Here is a 15,747-nt window from a genome sequence, read left to right as displayed (position 1 = left end):
GGATAGAATACTAACAAGTTTATCAACCTATAAAATAAATAGATTAATTGTAGATGAAAATAGATAGGCTTCTCACCAGATAGAATACTAACAAGTTTATCAACCTACAAAATAAATAGATTATTTGTAGATGAAAATAGATAGGCTTCTCACCGGATAGAATACTAACAACTAACAAGTTTATCAACCTATAAAATAAATAGATTAATTGTAGATGAAAATAGTGTCATGTACGCTAATGTATGTACACTTTCAGGCCACCAAATTTGGAGAAGAACAGAGGCTGCCTGCGGCTCACTGCGGCAGACATCATAATTTCGCGGTTGCAAATAGCAAATTACAGATTTTCATTTTTCAGACCGCTTAATTATAATGTCTGCCGGCTCTTTGGAAAACTAAGCTGTCCAGAATTAACATCCAGGTACAGCTTAGTTCTTCAAATCATTAACCTTTCCACCTTCCCTATTAACAAATAATGTAATTGGGGGGAGGATAGGACAATAGCTTAGGCCGGGTGAAGTTTAGGTTTCCACCAAATTTCCCAAAATATAACTCTATTTGTTTAGGCCTAACATCAAGATCTTCCAATAATTCCAGACTCCATTAAATGCCCTGAGGCCCCGCCTGGAGACCCTAACCGTACTCCCGTCCTGGCCCCCTGCACCCTTTGGATAACCTCTGGTGAGATTGTGATAACTTTGATCTTCCCTGCATTACAGACCCAGGTAGTTTATTATTGCTAAAGCTGCTCTATAACTAGCCAATCTGTAAGTCTTAAGCCTCAAGGGGGATATAGCATCCTTCCCGCACATTGATGTTTACAGACTGTTAATTCTGTACAGCTGCTGAGGTGCTTTACAACTAAGTGCCACCCACCCATAGGACAACTCCTTGTCCTCTTATTTAACAATAACTGTTAAGTAATCCGAACCTGTTTTTCTCCCTACCCATAGGACAACTCCTTGTCCTCTTATTTAACAATATAGCTGTTAAATAATCTGAACCTGTTTTCCCCCCTACCCCTTTTCATCTCCCTGATAGCTCGCGGTCCCTGCCATACTGCGCCATATTAAAGACAACAAAAATTCGGTGAAGATTCTCCCCTCATCATTTATTTGTTGTAAAAACACAAAAATATAAAAACACCAAAAAAAAAATATAAGCTAAAGAGAGGTTATAATTTAAATAAATAAATTAACAACAGCATTCAGTGGTCAATGAAGGAGATTTTCCTCACTAAACCGCCCGGAGCAATTACACGCTCAAGGCATAACACCCTCTATCATCCATCTAACTCACACCCCACCCCTTCTCACACCAAACGTTCACAATCCGACTCTGCGACTGTTGCGAGTCGTCGGCCTAAAACCGTCAGAGTTTTAGCCAAAAAACATAAACTCAACACCCCGTTTGAATTACGCGCCAAAAAACTCCTTAAAACAAAAAAAGCGCTACTTCAACGGCAAAAACCGGTTGACCGCAACTCTAGGCCCGTCGTTTCCTCACGCAGGCCCAGCGTTAGTCGCACCCCCCCAGGCCAAAACAGCCACCACCGTAGCCCATCCCCGTCACCTATCCGAGGATTCCCTACACCCCCTGCAGCTCCCCAACTACTTGCAGCCCCCCACTTACCCTCCTCACCTGTTGATCCACTGGTAACTTTTCCCGTTACACATCCGTATAACGGCCTTTCACCACAAACCCCCACAACCCCTACAGATACTGAAGAGTTTGAGCTAGCCCCACAGCAACTAGATTGGGATAATTATTCCCCCATACCATCCTTCCAAAAATCAGCTTCAATTCTTGAAGAAGCTTTGGAACAACTCTATTCTGAAGATTTACAGAAAGAGGTTCAGGACGAGGTTTTTTATAACCCTGAACAGTTCCCATTACACGACCACCTCCCAGGCTCCGCTTATAACGCTTCCACATCGACACACAATATTAGTGTCGATCTATCTGCGCTTGATACAGCACAAACCCCAACCATGACTGATGAGGCAACCAAACTCATCATCGAATGCGATGTGTGCATGATGATAGACGAAGACTGTCAGAGCATCATAAATAACCCTGACAGGTTTAGCATTGAAAAGCTAGACAATAGTCTATCATTGTTGGAAGAAAAAGCCTCGTCAATTCGCCACATCATAGCTTTCTTTCGCAACAGCCCAGACCCAAGGGTCACCGAAGCTGACATGAACAAAGCGTTACAGCTACGTATAGCCATGCGCTCAAAAATCGAGTTCATTCATGAACATCGTACATCACGTTTGAAAGCTCAACCGATTACGACGACTGCTGCTCCAGCAGTACCTCTCTCTACTTGCTCTGACGACTCGACTACCACTTCAGCAGTCGGATCCGAGGCAGGTACCTTACCATGTGATGGCCAAGTAATTGTGCCTCCAGCAGTTACGACTCAGGCCACAGCTGTTCCTGCTGCAACTATGCCCCAGCAAACAGCTCCCATCCCCAACCGCATAAATCCTACGACATATGCGGTAAAACAAGCAAGGGTAAAACAAAAAAGGGACCCCTTGCTTGCTTGTTGAGCTCGACGATCTCTGCGAAAAGTTCGGCGACCTTAAAACGACCGAAGTTAAGCAGTTAGGTCAGTTCAATAAACTTAATGCTCAATTCAAAGAGCTACTCGAAAAGGCACAGCGTTCCTTACATAAAGCCAAAACGCTTTGTGAAGACGCGATGCTTACGGACATGGAGGAAGATGCAACAGCATTGGATGCCCAGTCCACCACGCTCGAAACTGAAATATCCAGCGTGGAATCATACGTTGAACGCTTGAGGGACCGTTTCGGAGTGCCTATCTCAGGACACTCTTTCAATCAGCGTTCTTCCAACATTCCTATCCCTCACTTTTCTGGGGCCAAAACAGATAAACTTGACCTCTTTACATTCCAAAAGAAGTTCCAGATTTACATCGACTCAATGCCTTCCATAGCAGAAGTCGAAGCATTGGAGATACTGAAAGAGAAATGTCTCCAAGGCAATGCACAGATGTTGTGCTCCGCCGAAAAATCCATTAAGGCCTGTATGAAGCAGCTGTCGTTCCACTACGGCAGCAAAACCAGCATCATAGCTAAACGCAAGGCCAAAATCATGGAACTTGGACCATGCCCTAAATACAACTGGGAACAGCAGATCACATGGATGGTAAAACTCCGTTCACTGCTTGCTGACACCCAAGAATTTGCAAAAGAAAATGACGCGGAGCAAACCTTGTATCACGGCAAAACAGATATTGCCAACTCCGTGTTGAATCTTCTTAAAGGCGACTACTTTAAGGAGATGTCTAGAAAATTCATGTTGAGTGCAGATGAGCACGGGGAAGAAGACGGCCAGTATTGCTATGAACAACTTCTTCTCTTTCTTGACTCTGAGCTCCGCCAGCTACAGTATCAGCTCAATCAACATGAAGGGGCATCCCTCCACACTGGCACCGCAACCTCGATCGGCAACAATGCCAACACAAACAGCGGCAGTTCCAGTAACAAACAGTCCAATCATGCTGGTAACAACCCGGGTCATAAAAACTCGAACCGGAGTAAACCAGCCTCCCAAACCTACACAGCCTCCACCTTTTCGGCCTCGGAGGACCCAAAACATCGCCAAAAAGGCAGGTTAGCCGACAAGTCGACTAAGACGCCCACTCCGCTCTTAGCATACACAGGTCCTGCTTCTAAGCCTGTATCGACTGATTGCGCGCTTTGTCAGAACAAACACACATATTTGTTCCAATGCCAGGTGTACATCAATACACCACACAAGGAGAAACGCCAACTCCACGGCAAGACAAAAGCCTGTCATAGGTGTCTCAGAATGGACACCAACGTCAATTTCGACAATATTGACGAATGGTGGAACAATCACAAAAACGATTGTCGCACCACCTTTTACTGCCAAGCTGACAATTGCCAGTACGCATCCTCACACCGCGTGCAAAAACACATCCTCGCCTGCTCAATTCATGTGGAGCAGAATAAAAAGAGGTTAGGCGATTTCCGCAAATCATTGCCCAAGGATGTCCCTATAACATCTGGCAACCTTCTGTTCATGGATAACATAACCATGAACCTCCAAACCGCCGACACCACACCCGACGTTTCCGACCCCAACACTTTCCCTGATGTTGCTGCTCCCGGCATCTTCATGTGCCAAAACGTCCCTGATCTCTCCGGCAACCCGTTGTTTGTATTCTATGACAGCGGTTGTGGTACAGCCGCAGTTTCAGCTTCTGCAGCGGCTAGACTAAATGCCACAGAACACAGACCTGGACCCACCCTCATGAACGTAGCAGGTGGTAAAGTCGTCCATCTTCCCTATGGCAGTGACAAGTTCACACTGCCATTAGTCGACAGTGCCATGTCCGCAACTATAATTGCTGCAAAAATGGACACGCTGACGGCTCCATTTCCTCGTTGGGACCTCAAGGAGCCTTATGGTGACCTTGCAAATCATTACAAAGGCCACGAGCTCCTCCCTACCGTACCAGATGTCATTGGCGGAGGCCAAGTCGACATAATCCTGGGAATCAAGTACAATTACTTGTTCCCAATGCGCATCTGCTCATTGCCCTGTGGTTTATCTTTATACAGAAGCCCACTTAAGGGTATCGACGGCCACACAGGTGTACTTGGTGGCCCCCACAAGGCTTGGGCTAAAGCAGCCGAGACTGTAAACTTTGTTGGTGCTGCTCTCTTCTTCACCAACGAGCTGTCTGCCTACCGCTATACCACTGAAACACTTCTGAACAGTGGCAGGAATTGGTGCGCGGATGACTCCAAAACCGACACCTTTCCGTATCCCCGTCCAATCACTGTTGAGGAAACAACAGACGAGGACGCTTCGCTGGATGTTCATACATACAGCACCAATATTCAACACGTCAAACGACATGAACGCAAGTATCTTGAGAGTGAAGACATAGGCACTCAAGCACCTTACCGTTGCATAGGATGCCGTGGCTGCAATGACTGCAAAAACGGAGACATTCTGGAGGCAACTTCTCTGAAAGAAGAGGCCGAACAACTCCTAATAAAAAAGTCCGTCAAGTTCTCACCTGACGAACGCCGGATCGTAGCATCTCTTCCCTTCATTGCTGATCCGGTTAAGGAGTTACAACCAAACAAAAACAGGGCCCTCAAAGTTCTGGAGTCCCAGCTGCGAAAATTGCAGAAGGATCCAGAGGCCAAACTACAAGTTATGGCGTCACATGACAAACTAGCATTGAATGGCTATTCATGTGACATTGATGACCTATCCCCTGAGGAACGCGCCCTTGTAGACAATCTGCCAGGAGAATACTACCTCCCTTGGCGATTCGTCACTAAAGAAAACTCTCTTTCCACTCCAGTCAGGGTTGTATTTGACGCTTCTGCAACAACCTCGTCAGGTAAAAGTCTGAACGATGTCCTAGCAAAGGGCACAAACAGACTTGAAAAAATCTTAGCTCTGGACATCAATTTCAGAGCAGGCCCACATGCTTTCGCATGCGACATACGGATGGCATACAATCAGATTAAGTTGGATCCATCTGATTTCCGCTGGCACAAGTACTTGTGGGTTGATAGCCTTGCCCCTGGTGGCACCATCAGAACGCGCATCATGCGCACCATCATTTATGGGGTTAAACCTTCTGGCAACCAAACGGCAGAAGGTCTTGAACAGGTAGCTCAGTATGTCATGGACAACCATCCTGAACATACTGCAGGTGCCCAGGCTCTCAAAACCAAAACTTATGTTGATGATACTTCTGATTCAACAGACTCCGCAATTGAACTAGACAAAATCATTGCGGGAGTTAAATTCACTCTTGACTTAGCAGGCATGAGCGTCAAAAGCTTTGTCAAATCTTCAGCTGTACCTGAAGACACTGTGTCGAATGATGGCACACATGTTAGCTACCTCGGCTATCGATGGGCTCCACTTGCTGACACTCTCAGTCTGGACGTCAAACCTCTCTCGTTCGGTAAAACAAAACGAGGTAAAAGACCTCCACCAGTAGAAGGAAGTCTTGAAGAGGCTCTCCTACACAATTTCACAAAAAGAACAATCTTGTCGCAAGTTGCCTCTAACTTCGACCTTCTCGGACTCTGCACCCCCGTGACTGCTAAATTCAAAGCAGACTATCACGACCTCCTCTCTCACGCCACTGGTTGGGACGACGGTCTCCCAACCAAGTTGCTTCCCACATGGGTGACGAACATTGAAACGATGCAACAACTTGCGTCAGTTTCGTGCCCACGGTCCGTAATTCCGGCAAATTCTGAGCCCAAAGTTGATCTGTTAGTATCTGTTGATGCTAGTCAAAACATGGCAATCGTATGCGTGCATGTTAGGTCAAGGTCTCTCACAGGCGAGGTCACCGTCCGACTAGCTGCTGCCAAATCAAAGATTGTAACCGGTAGCACAATTCCTCGAGCAGAGCTCAGGGCAGCTGTTGTAGGCACCATTCTCGCAACAACCGTTGCCAAAAATCTCAAAAACAAGGTAGAAAAAGTCACCTATTTCACGGACTCTTCCGTTGTGTTGTCTTGGCTTCATCAAGATGCACGCCCTCTTTCTCTTGGCGTACGCAGCTGCGTCATCGAAATTCGCCGATTCTCTTCCCCAGACCAATGGCGACATGTTGAATCTGAAAACAACATAGCCGACTTGGGTACTCGTTTCCTCGCCACTATCAAGGATATCGATGCTAATTCTGAATGGCAAAACGGCAAACCCTGGATGTATCTTGATTACCAGGACATGCCAGCCCAATCCTTCCAAGATCTTAAACTATCAATGGAAGCGAAGCAGGCCGCTGCCCAAGAGGTCAGAATCCTCCATGGTGATACGAAATCACCTCAGGAAAGAACGGCAGAGATAACCAAGTTCTCGAATTATCTCTACGACCCGTGCAAACGGTCATGGCCCAAGTCTCTCCGTGTCATGGCCATTGTTCGAAAATTCTGCTTTTTCGACTTCAAATCGTACCGTAATTTGAAGGCCCCCCCTCATCCAAATCCTCAGGTCGTCCAACTTTCGGACGAAGAAATCCACAAGGCGGAGAATTACTACTTTAGACTCGCTACTAAAGAAGTGCTTAAGTTCTCCAACTCAAAGGCCCACGGCAACAATGTCGTCACTGACGATGGCATTATCAAATACAATGGTCGTATTGTCGAGGGCACTAACATAGAAGACGTTGACAATATCATGCCTGATTTGTCTCCCCTCCACTTCGTTAGACCGATAGTCGATCGGTATAGCTTAATAGCATACTCCGTTATGCTATACGCCCATCAAGAGCTTGCACTACACAGAAATGTAAACGCAACACTCTTAGAATCCAGGCACATTGCCTACATTCTTAATGGCAGAGATCTCTCCAAAGAGATCAGAGCGGCTTGCCCACATTGTCGTAGGTTCAAGGCCAAGCTCCTAGAAGCTGAAATGGGACCAATCCATCAAAATAGATTGACCATTGCTCCCCCGTTCTACTACTGCCAACTTGACTTAATGGGTCCGTTCTTAGCTCACTGTGAACATAACCACAGATCCACAGTCAAGGTTTGGGGTCTAGTCTGTAGAGACCCAGCCTCATCCGCAACGGCTTGTTATGCTATGACGAAGTATAACACAGACGCTTTTCTTCAAGCTTTCCAACGATTCGTTCATCGTTATTGCTACCCTAAAAAGGTCTTCATCGACCCAGGTGCACAGCTCATCAAGGGCGTAGCAAAATCAGAGTTTTCCATGGCTGACATCACTAAAACGCTCAATGGAAAAAGCTGCAGCATAGAGTACGAGATCGGTCCCACTGCTGCCCACAATTATCAAGGTTGCGTGGAACGCTCAATCAAAGAGATAAAAACTTTGTTCCATGCAACATTCAACGGTCTCAAGCTGGACGTCATGTCCTTTGAGACCGCCTTTTCATACATTGCCAATGAAATAAACAACATGCCAATCTGCACGGTATCCAGAACGGAGGATATAGGTCACGCAGACCTTATCACGCCTAACCGTCTGATACACGGCAGAAATAACAGGCGTGCACCCACTGGACCAATGAGGGTAGAGCAACCATCCCGCCTATTGGAACAGATGGAACGCCTCTATCAATCATGGTGGCAGATCTGGCTGTATGAACGCCTTCCAGATTACATTCCAAGACCAAAGAAATTTGGCAAAACAGGTCCACAACCAAAAGAAATGGATATCGTTGTTTTCCTCCGGTCCCCAGATGAGTTGATTGGCGATCAACTCTGGCGCCTTGGCCAGGTCCTACACCTCATCACCTCTGATGATGGTATCGTCCGTCAGGTAATTATCCGTTGGCGGAAACACTGGAAGGAAGAGTTTCATGAAACCAGAAGAAGTGTCCGGCACATTGCCATCCTGTTCTCCGAGGACGAGCTCGCGCTAATTGACCAGATCAGATCCGCGGCCTCCAAGTGTGACGAGTCTTACACTTCGGAGCAACGCAAACAAAAAACCTCCCATTAAAACCATTCCTGTAACGGGATAACACAATGCATTGCACATGAGTTACACCCGCTAAACGTTGGCTGAAATTGCCGAAGATAATAATTTTAACTTCATTTGATACGCATTTCCAAGATTTGCATTTCTAATTTTAAACCTACTAATAAAGGCTGTAGTTGCCGAAGATAGTAATTTTACCCTCATTGACACGCATTTCCATGATCTGCATGCTTCAATTTTAAACCTAATAATAAAGGCTGTAGTTGCCGAAGATAATAATTTTAACCTCACAGACACGCATTTCCATGATATGCATTTGTGATAAATTTCTCATTCAAATAAATAAAGGCTGTAAGTGCCGAAGACATAAAAAACCTACCTATTAAATAAAGGCTGAATTGGCCCACATCCCTGAATACGGCTGTAATTGCCTTACAAACCAACAATTAATATTAATAATGTTATTATTAAATATTAAAATACAACAAAAGAAGATTCCTACTTACAGGTTCACACACCTGTTAATAACGTTAATAATCATATTATTAAATGTTAAATTATAACAAGTAAATGATGATTAATGCCCTTAATAATGTTATTATTAAATGATGAATTGCCTCTAGAAGTTTAACCCACCTACGAGGATGATGGTTCTACATCAATAACCGATAAATTGATTCCAGCCGAAGAAAACCTGGATTAGTGTTATCAAATATTAAATTTAAATGTTCTTATATAATAATCATTATTTGCCAATCTTCCTTTAGCTTTACGAATATTATAAACCATTGTAAACAATACACCCCATAAAAGCCTTCTCTTTCTCTTTTATAAACAAAATCTTTTTTTATTCCAGGATGGATTCCAACATTTCCGCCATCTCCAACAACGGCCCCGTTCTCAGCGCCCCTCTAACCAAACCGCTAGCTGTTGTTGAAAAAGATCTAAAGGAGAAGAGAAAGGAGCTGCTAGATCGACTACACCCAGGCTCCGTTACCCGAATTGAACCCGCTCTGTTCCAGAATGTCAACAACCCGGATATACGGGAGATGCTTGAAGCTGAAAATACATTATTGGAAGCTACCTTGTGCGCTCAAGAAAATATCAAAACTCTTGAAGAAAAAATTAACCAGGAACTGCACAAGATAGACGTCACTGACAACCAGGGTGGAAACTTCCTACCTAACGAGGAAGAATACGTTCAAATCCCGGCTTGGACTCTAAAAGGCACCCACTGTTCAAGTACCCGCCAGGTTAGGGAAGAGGCTCAGAAGAGAGCCCGCCTCGAAATATTATACAAACAAAAATTTCCCGAGGAGCCTAAACCCCCCCCGTGTAACATGGACAGTGAATTGACAAAGAGTATTGATAATCTCTATCAAATATTCCATGCTAGCCCAATGCCCACCTTCTTCGACAGATGGCACCAACTTGATCTGATACATGAGCTGCTTGGAAAGGATGATGTATCCGCCCCCAGATTCCAAAAAATGTACTCCCTTTACGTACAGGCGGAATACCTCAGAGGCAAGGAAGCAGCGATGGAAACCACACTCGCCCGTTTAGAGTTCCACCGTGAACAGAAGTTCTACGAATACAGAAAAAAGACTTCTGACAATATGCAAAATTCCATCAGCCAGATTCCAAAGCATAATAGTAAAATGCTCTACTGTAGAAATCAAGCTTGCCCTGACTGTAAGCACACCACCAAACCTTCTTTGAAAACCCACGGTCTCCAGAATTCTGGTTCAAGAAGGAAAAAACAAAAAGTTTCCCAGGTCAAACAGCAGGAACCCTCCACCTCAAGACAGCGCTCACGCTCCCGCTCGTCTACAAAACGGCGCTCGCCATCTAGGCGCCGTTATTCTACACGACACTATTCCCCAAAACGCCGTTCTTATTCTAGAAGGCGTTCTCCCCCGAGACAACGTTCACCTACACGACAACGGTCACCATCACCTGCTGTACGTCAAGACTACCGCCGACCAGCAGACTATGATGATAGATATGCACACAATCATATCAACACACCACAGGGTAGATACGTTCGTCACTTCCAAAGTGAGAGTCATTATGATAACACCTATGACCCCTCACGCCAGGACGGTTACGGCTATATACCTGTAACAGACCGTCTCTATTAAATCTCTATTAAAATTTTCTATTAAAGAAAAAATGTGTCGATAAATAAAATTATCATTTTTTCATCCTGTTTGTGCCGCCACAAGTTTCGTTTTTATCAATTTTATCAAATTTTTATCTAATTTCAGATAAAACCCAAACCACAATGAGTCTGCCATTCGACTTGCTGGCTAAAATTGGCAAGCCCTATGACCACCACAAGTACATCCTGTATGAAGTCAGAGACATCAAAGGTATGTTAGAGTCCATCCGGCGTGGTATTCATGACCACACCCGGCTGTTCCCGGAGGATGTGGTAAACCGCCGTTACCTGGACGGTTTTGCCAAGCACATCGAGTATCTCGAGGAAGAGATTGATTCGTGGAGGATGTGGGCATTCAGTATGCCCCCAGAATTGGCCAGGCGCGAAGTCAGCATCCTTCGCTATGAAGTGCTGCTTCTTGCGTCAAAAATGGGCCCGGCCGTGGAAGCCCAGCATTTTGCCCTCTTCCCCGTCTGGAGCCCCCCCAAAACTACAACCCCCTGGCGCCAAGTTTCTCTAACCAAAGTTAGAAAATTTAAAAAAGCCTCCCAGCGTGCCCGGAAGCAAGCCCGTGAGGCCAACGCGGATCTCTCAGCCGCCAAAAAAGAACTGGAGACCATGGACCTTTGTCTCCAATTCCAAAAATTAAAATTGTAAATTCATTTTTTCCAATGTGTTTTCCTTTTCCCTTTCTTCCATTTTTTATTCAAATCCAAAACCAATATGTCTTTCAGAAAAGACATAATAATTCCAAAAAAAAAATGTGATGACCAGCCACTCCGAATGCCACTTCCATTTTTTAAAGGTCCAGCGGTGACGGCTTCGGGGGTGTATTGTCATGTATTCTTTTTTCTCCACTTTATATTGTACATTGCAGTGATCAGCCCACAGCCCTATGTTCTTCTTTTTCTTGCCGGGAGTGTCATGTACGCTAATGTATGTACACTTTCAGGCCACCAAATTTGGAGAAGAACAGAGGCTGCCTGCGGCTCACTGCGGCAGACATCATAATTTCGCGGTTGCAAATAGCAAATTACAGATTTTCATTTTTCAGACCGCTTAATTATAATGTCTGCCGGCTCTTTGGAAAACTAAGCTGTCCAGAATTAACATCCAGGTACAGCTTAGTTCTTCAAATCATTAACCTTTCCACCTTCCCTATTAACAAATAATGTAATTGGGGGGAGGATAGGACAATAGCTTAGGCCGGGTGAAGTTTAGGTTTCCACCAAATTTCCCAAAATATAACTCTATTTGTTTAGGCCTAACATCAAGATCTTCCAATATTTCCAGACTCCATTAAATGCCCTGAGGCCCCGCCTGGAGACCCTAACCGTACTCCCGTCCTGGCCCCCTGCACCCTTTGGATAACCTCTGGTGAGATTGTGATAACTTTGATCTTCCCTGCATTACAGACCCAGGTAGTTTATTATTGCTAAAGCTGCTCTATAACTAGCCAATCTGTAAGTCTTAAGCCTCAAGGGGGATATAGCATCCTTCCCGCACAAATAGATAGGCTTCTCACCGGAGAGAATACTCACAAGTTTATCAACTTATAAAATAAATAGATTAATAACTTAATAAAATTATTAGTATTATCTCTTTATCCATTTAAATATTTCTTTCTTTCTGTATGTATCATTTTCTATATCCCTATACATATAAGAAGCTTCACTGTAAAGGAGAACCATATCTGTTCAGCGGTTAGTGAGATCCTTCGCTACAGACAAAAAATCTATTACTACTTTATGAAATAGTGGATGGATGGATGAAATGAAAATATAACCTTATCATTTAATTCCGCCTCTTCTTTGCTAAGCACTGGCTTACTCGCCTCTGCCTTAGAGGCGGCAGCCGCACTACCCTCTGCCTTGTCATCTGTCTCCATCTTATCCGCCGACTCTCCTTCAGCGGCGGCGGTTTCTGCGGCTGCCTCTGGCTCAGCAGCAGGGACTGCGGGAAGGGCGGGTGCTGTTTTCTTGATGGTGGCCAGAACGCGGCTTAAAAATTGTTGGGTGGCGGATTCGTACAAGTCAAAGGCGATCTGGTATGCCATTAGGGCATCGGCAGAGGAACCTACAGAAAACAAGTTTAGTATAACAAAAATAACTATAAAATAAAAAATAACGTCAGAATATAATAAGTAATAGTTTTAATAATTACAATGTTATCAAAAATCCTATTTCAGATCATTAATAAGTTTGCAATAAAAAATTTTAAAAACAAAATTAATTTTAATATACACGGAAAGCTGTCTATAATACTATGCGATAATAGTTATTTCTCGAACCGTATTATATACAGAATTCCGCGGTTTTAAATTCAATTAAACAATTATTGGATTTTAAAAAATGGTTTTAATCTTTTGATTGTACTTTTTTATACTTCGTAGAAAATTGGATATAATACGATGCTAGACATAATTTCATCGTATGGATGAGAACCGGTTCTGATCCACCGGATATTAATCGGTTTCGAATGAATACAAAAAATAACTATTCCTTACCTTTAGAAAGTTTCTCCAAGACATCCGCGACTGCCATTGGTTCGTCGAGGAAAATTAAGCACTGGCACATTTGCACATAATCAGGTGTTTTCAGGCCCTAAAATAAATTTTAACAATCGTAATTCAACTATAACCGAAAAAAAGTACGGTTTAAACACATTTACCTAAGCATTTTTCCAATAGAAAAAAAAATGGTTTTTCTTCTTTTAATTTTACGATTTCTTACAAAATTGTAACAAATTCAAAGCGAAAAGCAACTCCTATATTGCTTCCCTGGACCTAAAAGAAGCTTTACTATAAAGGAGAACAATATCGGTTCAGTGGTTAGTGAGATCCTTAGCTACACACACACACACACACACACACACACGATAAGACAGACATCCTTTTACTTTAGTATAAGGATGAATTATCACCAAATTCACAAACCTCTTTTTTGTACACTTGTAATTGTTGCAGACATGCTGTAACTGACGAATATTATAAATTGTAGAGTAGCTATACTCAGTAATCTTAAGGGATCAGACAATGGCCGATAAATTGATGCACATCCCAAATATAATGATACACAAACGTACCTCTTCTGTAGATTACAATTAGAGGTTGAAACGTTTGGACATTCAACATAATGACCATAGCCAACCAATCAAAATTCACAAGTCCTCAAATTGTTACGCCAACGAATTAGAAAACATTACAAAACTTTGGGGACCAGTGTAATAATCAGCCCATTGCCCCCTCTCTCTGTTGTTATTCACAATCATAATTGAACTAAACAAGTTATAAATATTCATAGCCCACCAAAGAATAATAATAATAAACAACCATAATGTACTCTTTAATTTGCTCACATAAAAATGTGTAATGTGTATTTTGATAACGTATCTTATAATTTACCAGAGGGGGAGAGAGAGAGAGGGATAATGGTCTGTTTATTACACTAGTCCTAAAAGTTTTATGATAACGTTTTCTTATTCGTTGGCTTAATAACGTTGGGAACTTTAGTGAAATTTTTATTGGTTGATTCATTACGATGAGTGTTCAAGCGTTTCAAACACTAATTTTAACTACAGAAGGGGTAATTTTGTGCATAAATATTGAGGATGCACATCAATTTATATGCCATTGTCTTGTCCAATCAGATCGCTGATAATTTACCCTTTATTGGCAGCAAAGCTTATCTATAAAAAAACATAATGCGTCATGTCCAGGGTTTCGGATCCGGATCCGCAAGGATCCGCATATTTTTGAGTCCAAGGATCCGGATCCGCAAAAAAATGCGGATCCGGATCCTTAGACTCCAAAAAATGCGGAAAAAATGGAAAAATCTACCTAAATTTATATAAAATCTCAGACATTCTCTTGATGAGAGCCAATCTTTAAGGTTTAGGTTCAGACTTGAAAATTAAAAGTATTTTTGACTTCGAATTAAAGAATAAAATTTTTTTGAAAAATTTGGTGATTTATTTTTATTGTCAAAGATCCGGATCCGGATCCGCATAAAATCAATGCGGATCCGAAACCCTGGTCATGTCAGTTAACCATTAGATAATAATTTCATTATTTACATGATTTTTCGCCACGCTACGAAAATTAAGCAAATACAGGATTGGGATTCATTCCATTTATCTTTTCCCCTTTTCTGTACACATTGGTTTTTCTCTTAATATTAAATGAAGGAGGGGGGGGGGGGGGTTACCTATAAACATGGTATACCAACATTTCATTTACATCTTTTTGAATGTAGCAGTTATTACCCCAACTACCCGCATCTTTAATATAAAAGCTTCTATTTTAAATAAGGTTTGATATACCCTAGTTATAGAGTAGCTGCTCTACTAAAAATAATATTCTACCTTGTAAAGTTTAACTAGAACCCTAAGTAGTTCTCCTCTATAGATTCTATTTTAAATATGGTTTGATATACCCTAGTTATAGAGTAGCTGCTCTACTAAATATAATATTCTACCTTGTAAAGTTTAACTAGAACCCTCAGAAGTTCTCCTCTGTAGCTTCTATTTTAAATAAGGTTTGATATACCCTAGTTATAGAGTAGCTGCACTACTAAATATAATATTCTACCTTGTAAAGTTTAACTAGAACCCTAAGTAGCTCCCCTCTATATCTTCTATTTTAAATAAGGTTTGATATACCCTAGTTATAGAGTAGCTGCTCTACTAAAAATAATATTCTACCTTGTAAAGTTTAACTAGAACCCTAAGTAGTTCTCCTCTATAGCTCCTATTCTGGATAAGGTTCATCACAACACGGAAAGCATAGCCCAACATCTCACAAGCCTAAATATTAAGCTACATAATTTCAAATTACCAGAACCTCAATCGACAGTATATTGCTTTAAATAGCATATTTTGCAATAAAAATCAGATTCAGGGATCTTAGGGGATAAGACAATGGAGGATAAATTAAAATACATCCCCATTAATGATAAACAAGGTTACTCCTTAAGTAGATTAAAATTGTCTGTTGAAAAGTTTAGACAATAGTCCGGAGCTAACCATTCAAAATTCAATTAAAAATTTCCAAAGTTTTTAAGCAAATGAAATTGATAAGATATCGTGATTAT

The 15,747-nt window shown here is 42.5% G+C and overlaps 2 protein-coding genes across 2 annotated transcripts in view; one reads left to right on the top strand and one right to left on the bottom strand.

Moving 5' to 3' along the window:
• The window catches only part of Rpn2 (Regulatory particle non-ATPase 2), a 32,743-nt gene that overhangs the window by 15,326 nt on the left and 1,670 nt on the right, over positions 1–15,747 (bottom strand). The window contains exons 6-8 of the mRNA XM_080174876.1: positions 15,359–15,460; positions 13,164–13,260; positions 12,444–12,733 (exon numbers count right to left, since the gene is read on the bottom strand). Of these exons, the coding sequence (XP_080031002.1) occupies positions 12,444–12,733; positions 13,164–13,260; positions 15,359–15,460 (489 nt within the window). The remainder of the gene's footprint in view (positions 1–12,443; positions 12,734–13,163; positions 13,261–15,358; positions 15,461–15,747) is intronic.
• On the top strand, positions 234–12,107 carry LOC145330258 (uncharacterized). Its single transcript, XM_080174886.1, has 4 exons — positions 234–421; positions 567–725; positions 9,350–10,868; positions 11,920–12,107. The coding sequence occupies exon 3, from the start codon at positions 9,351–9,353 to the stop codon at positions 10,635–10,637; it is 1,287 nt and encodes a 428-aa protein (XP_080031012.1). The 5' UTR covers positions 234–421; positions 567–725; position 9,350; the 3' UTR covers positions 10,638–10,868; positions 11,920–12,107.

This window comes from Acartia tonsa, chromosome 10, assembly GCF_053477335.1.
Source record: "Acartia tonsa isolate MP-2025a chromosome 10, ASM5347733v1, whole genome shotgun sequence".
NCBI classification, from domain to species: domain Eukaryota; kingdom Metazoa; phylum Arthropoda; class Copepoda; order Calanoida; family Acartiidae; genus Acartia; species Acartia tonsa.
The sequence above is the reverse complement of the archived record's forward strand: the minus strand, read 5'-3'. Positions and strand labels throughout refer to the sequence as shown.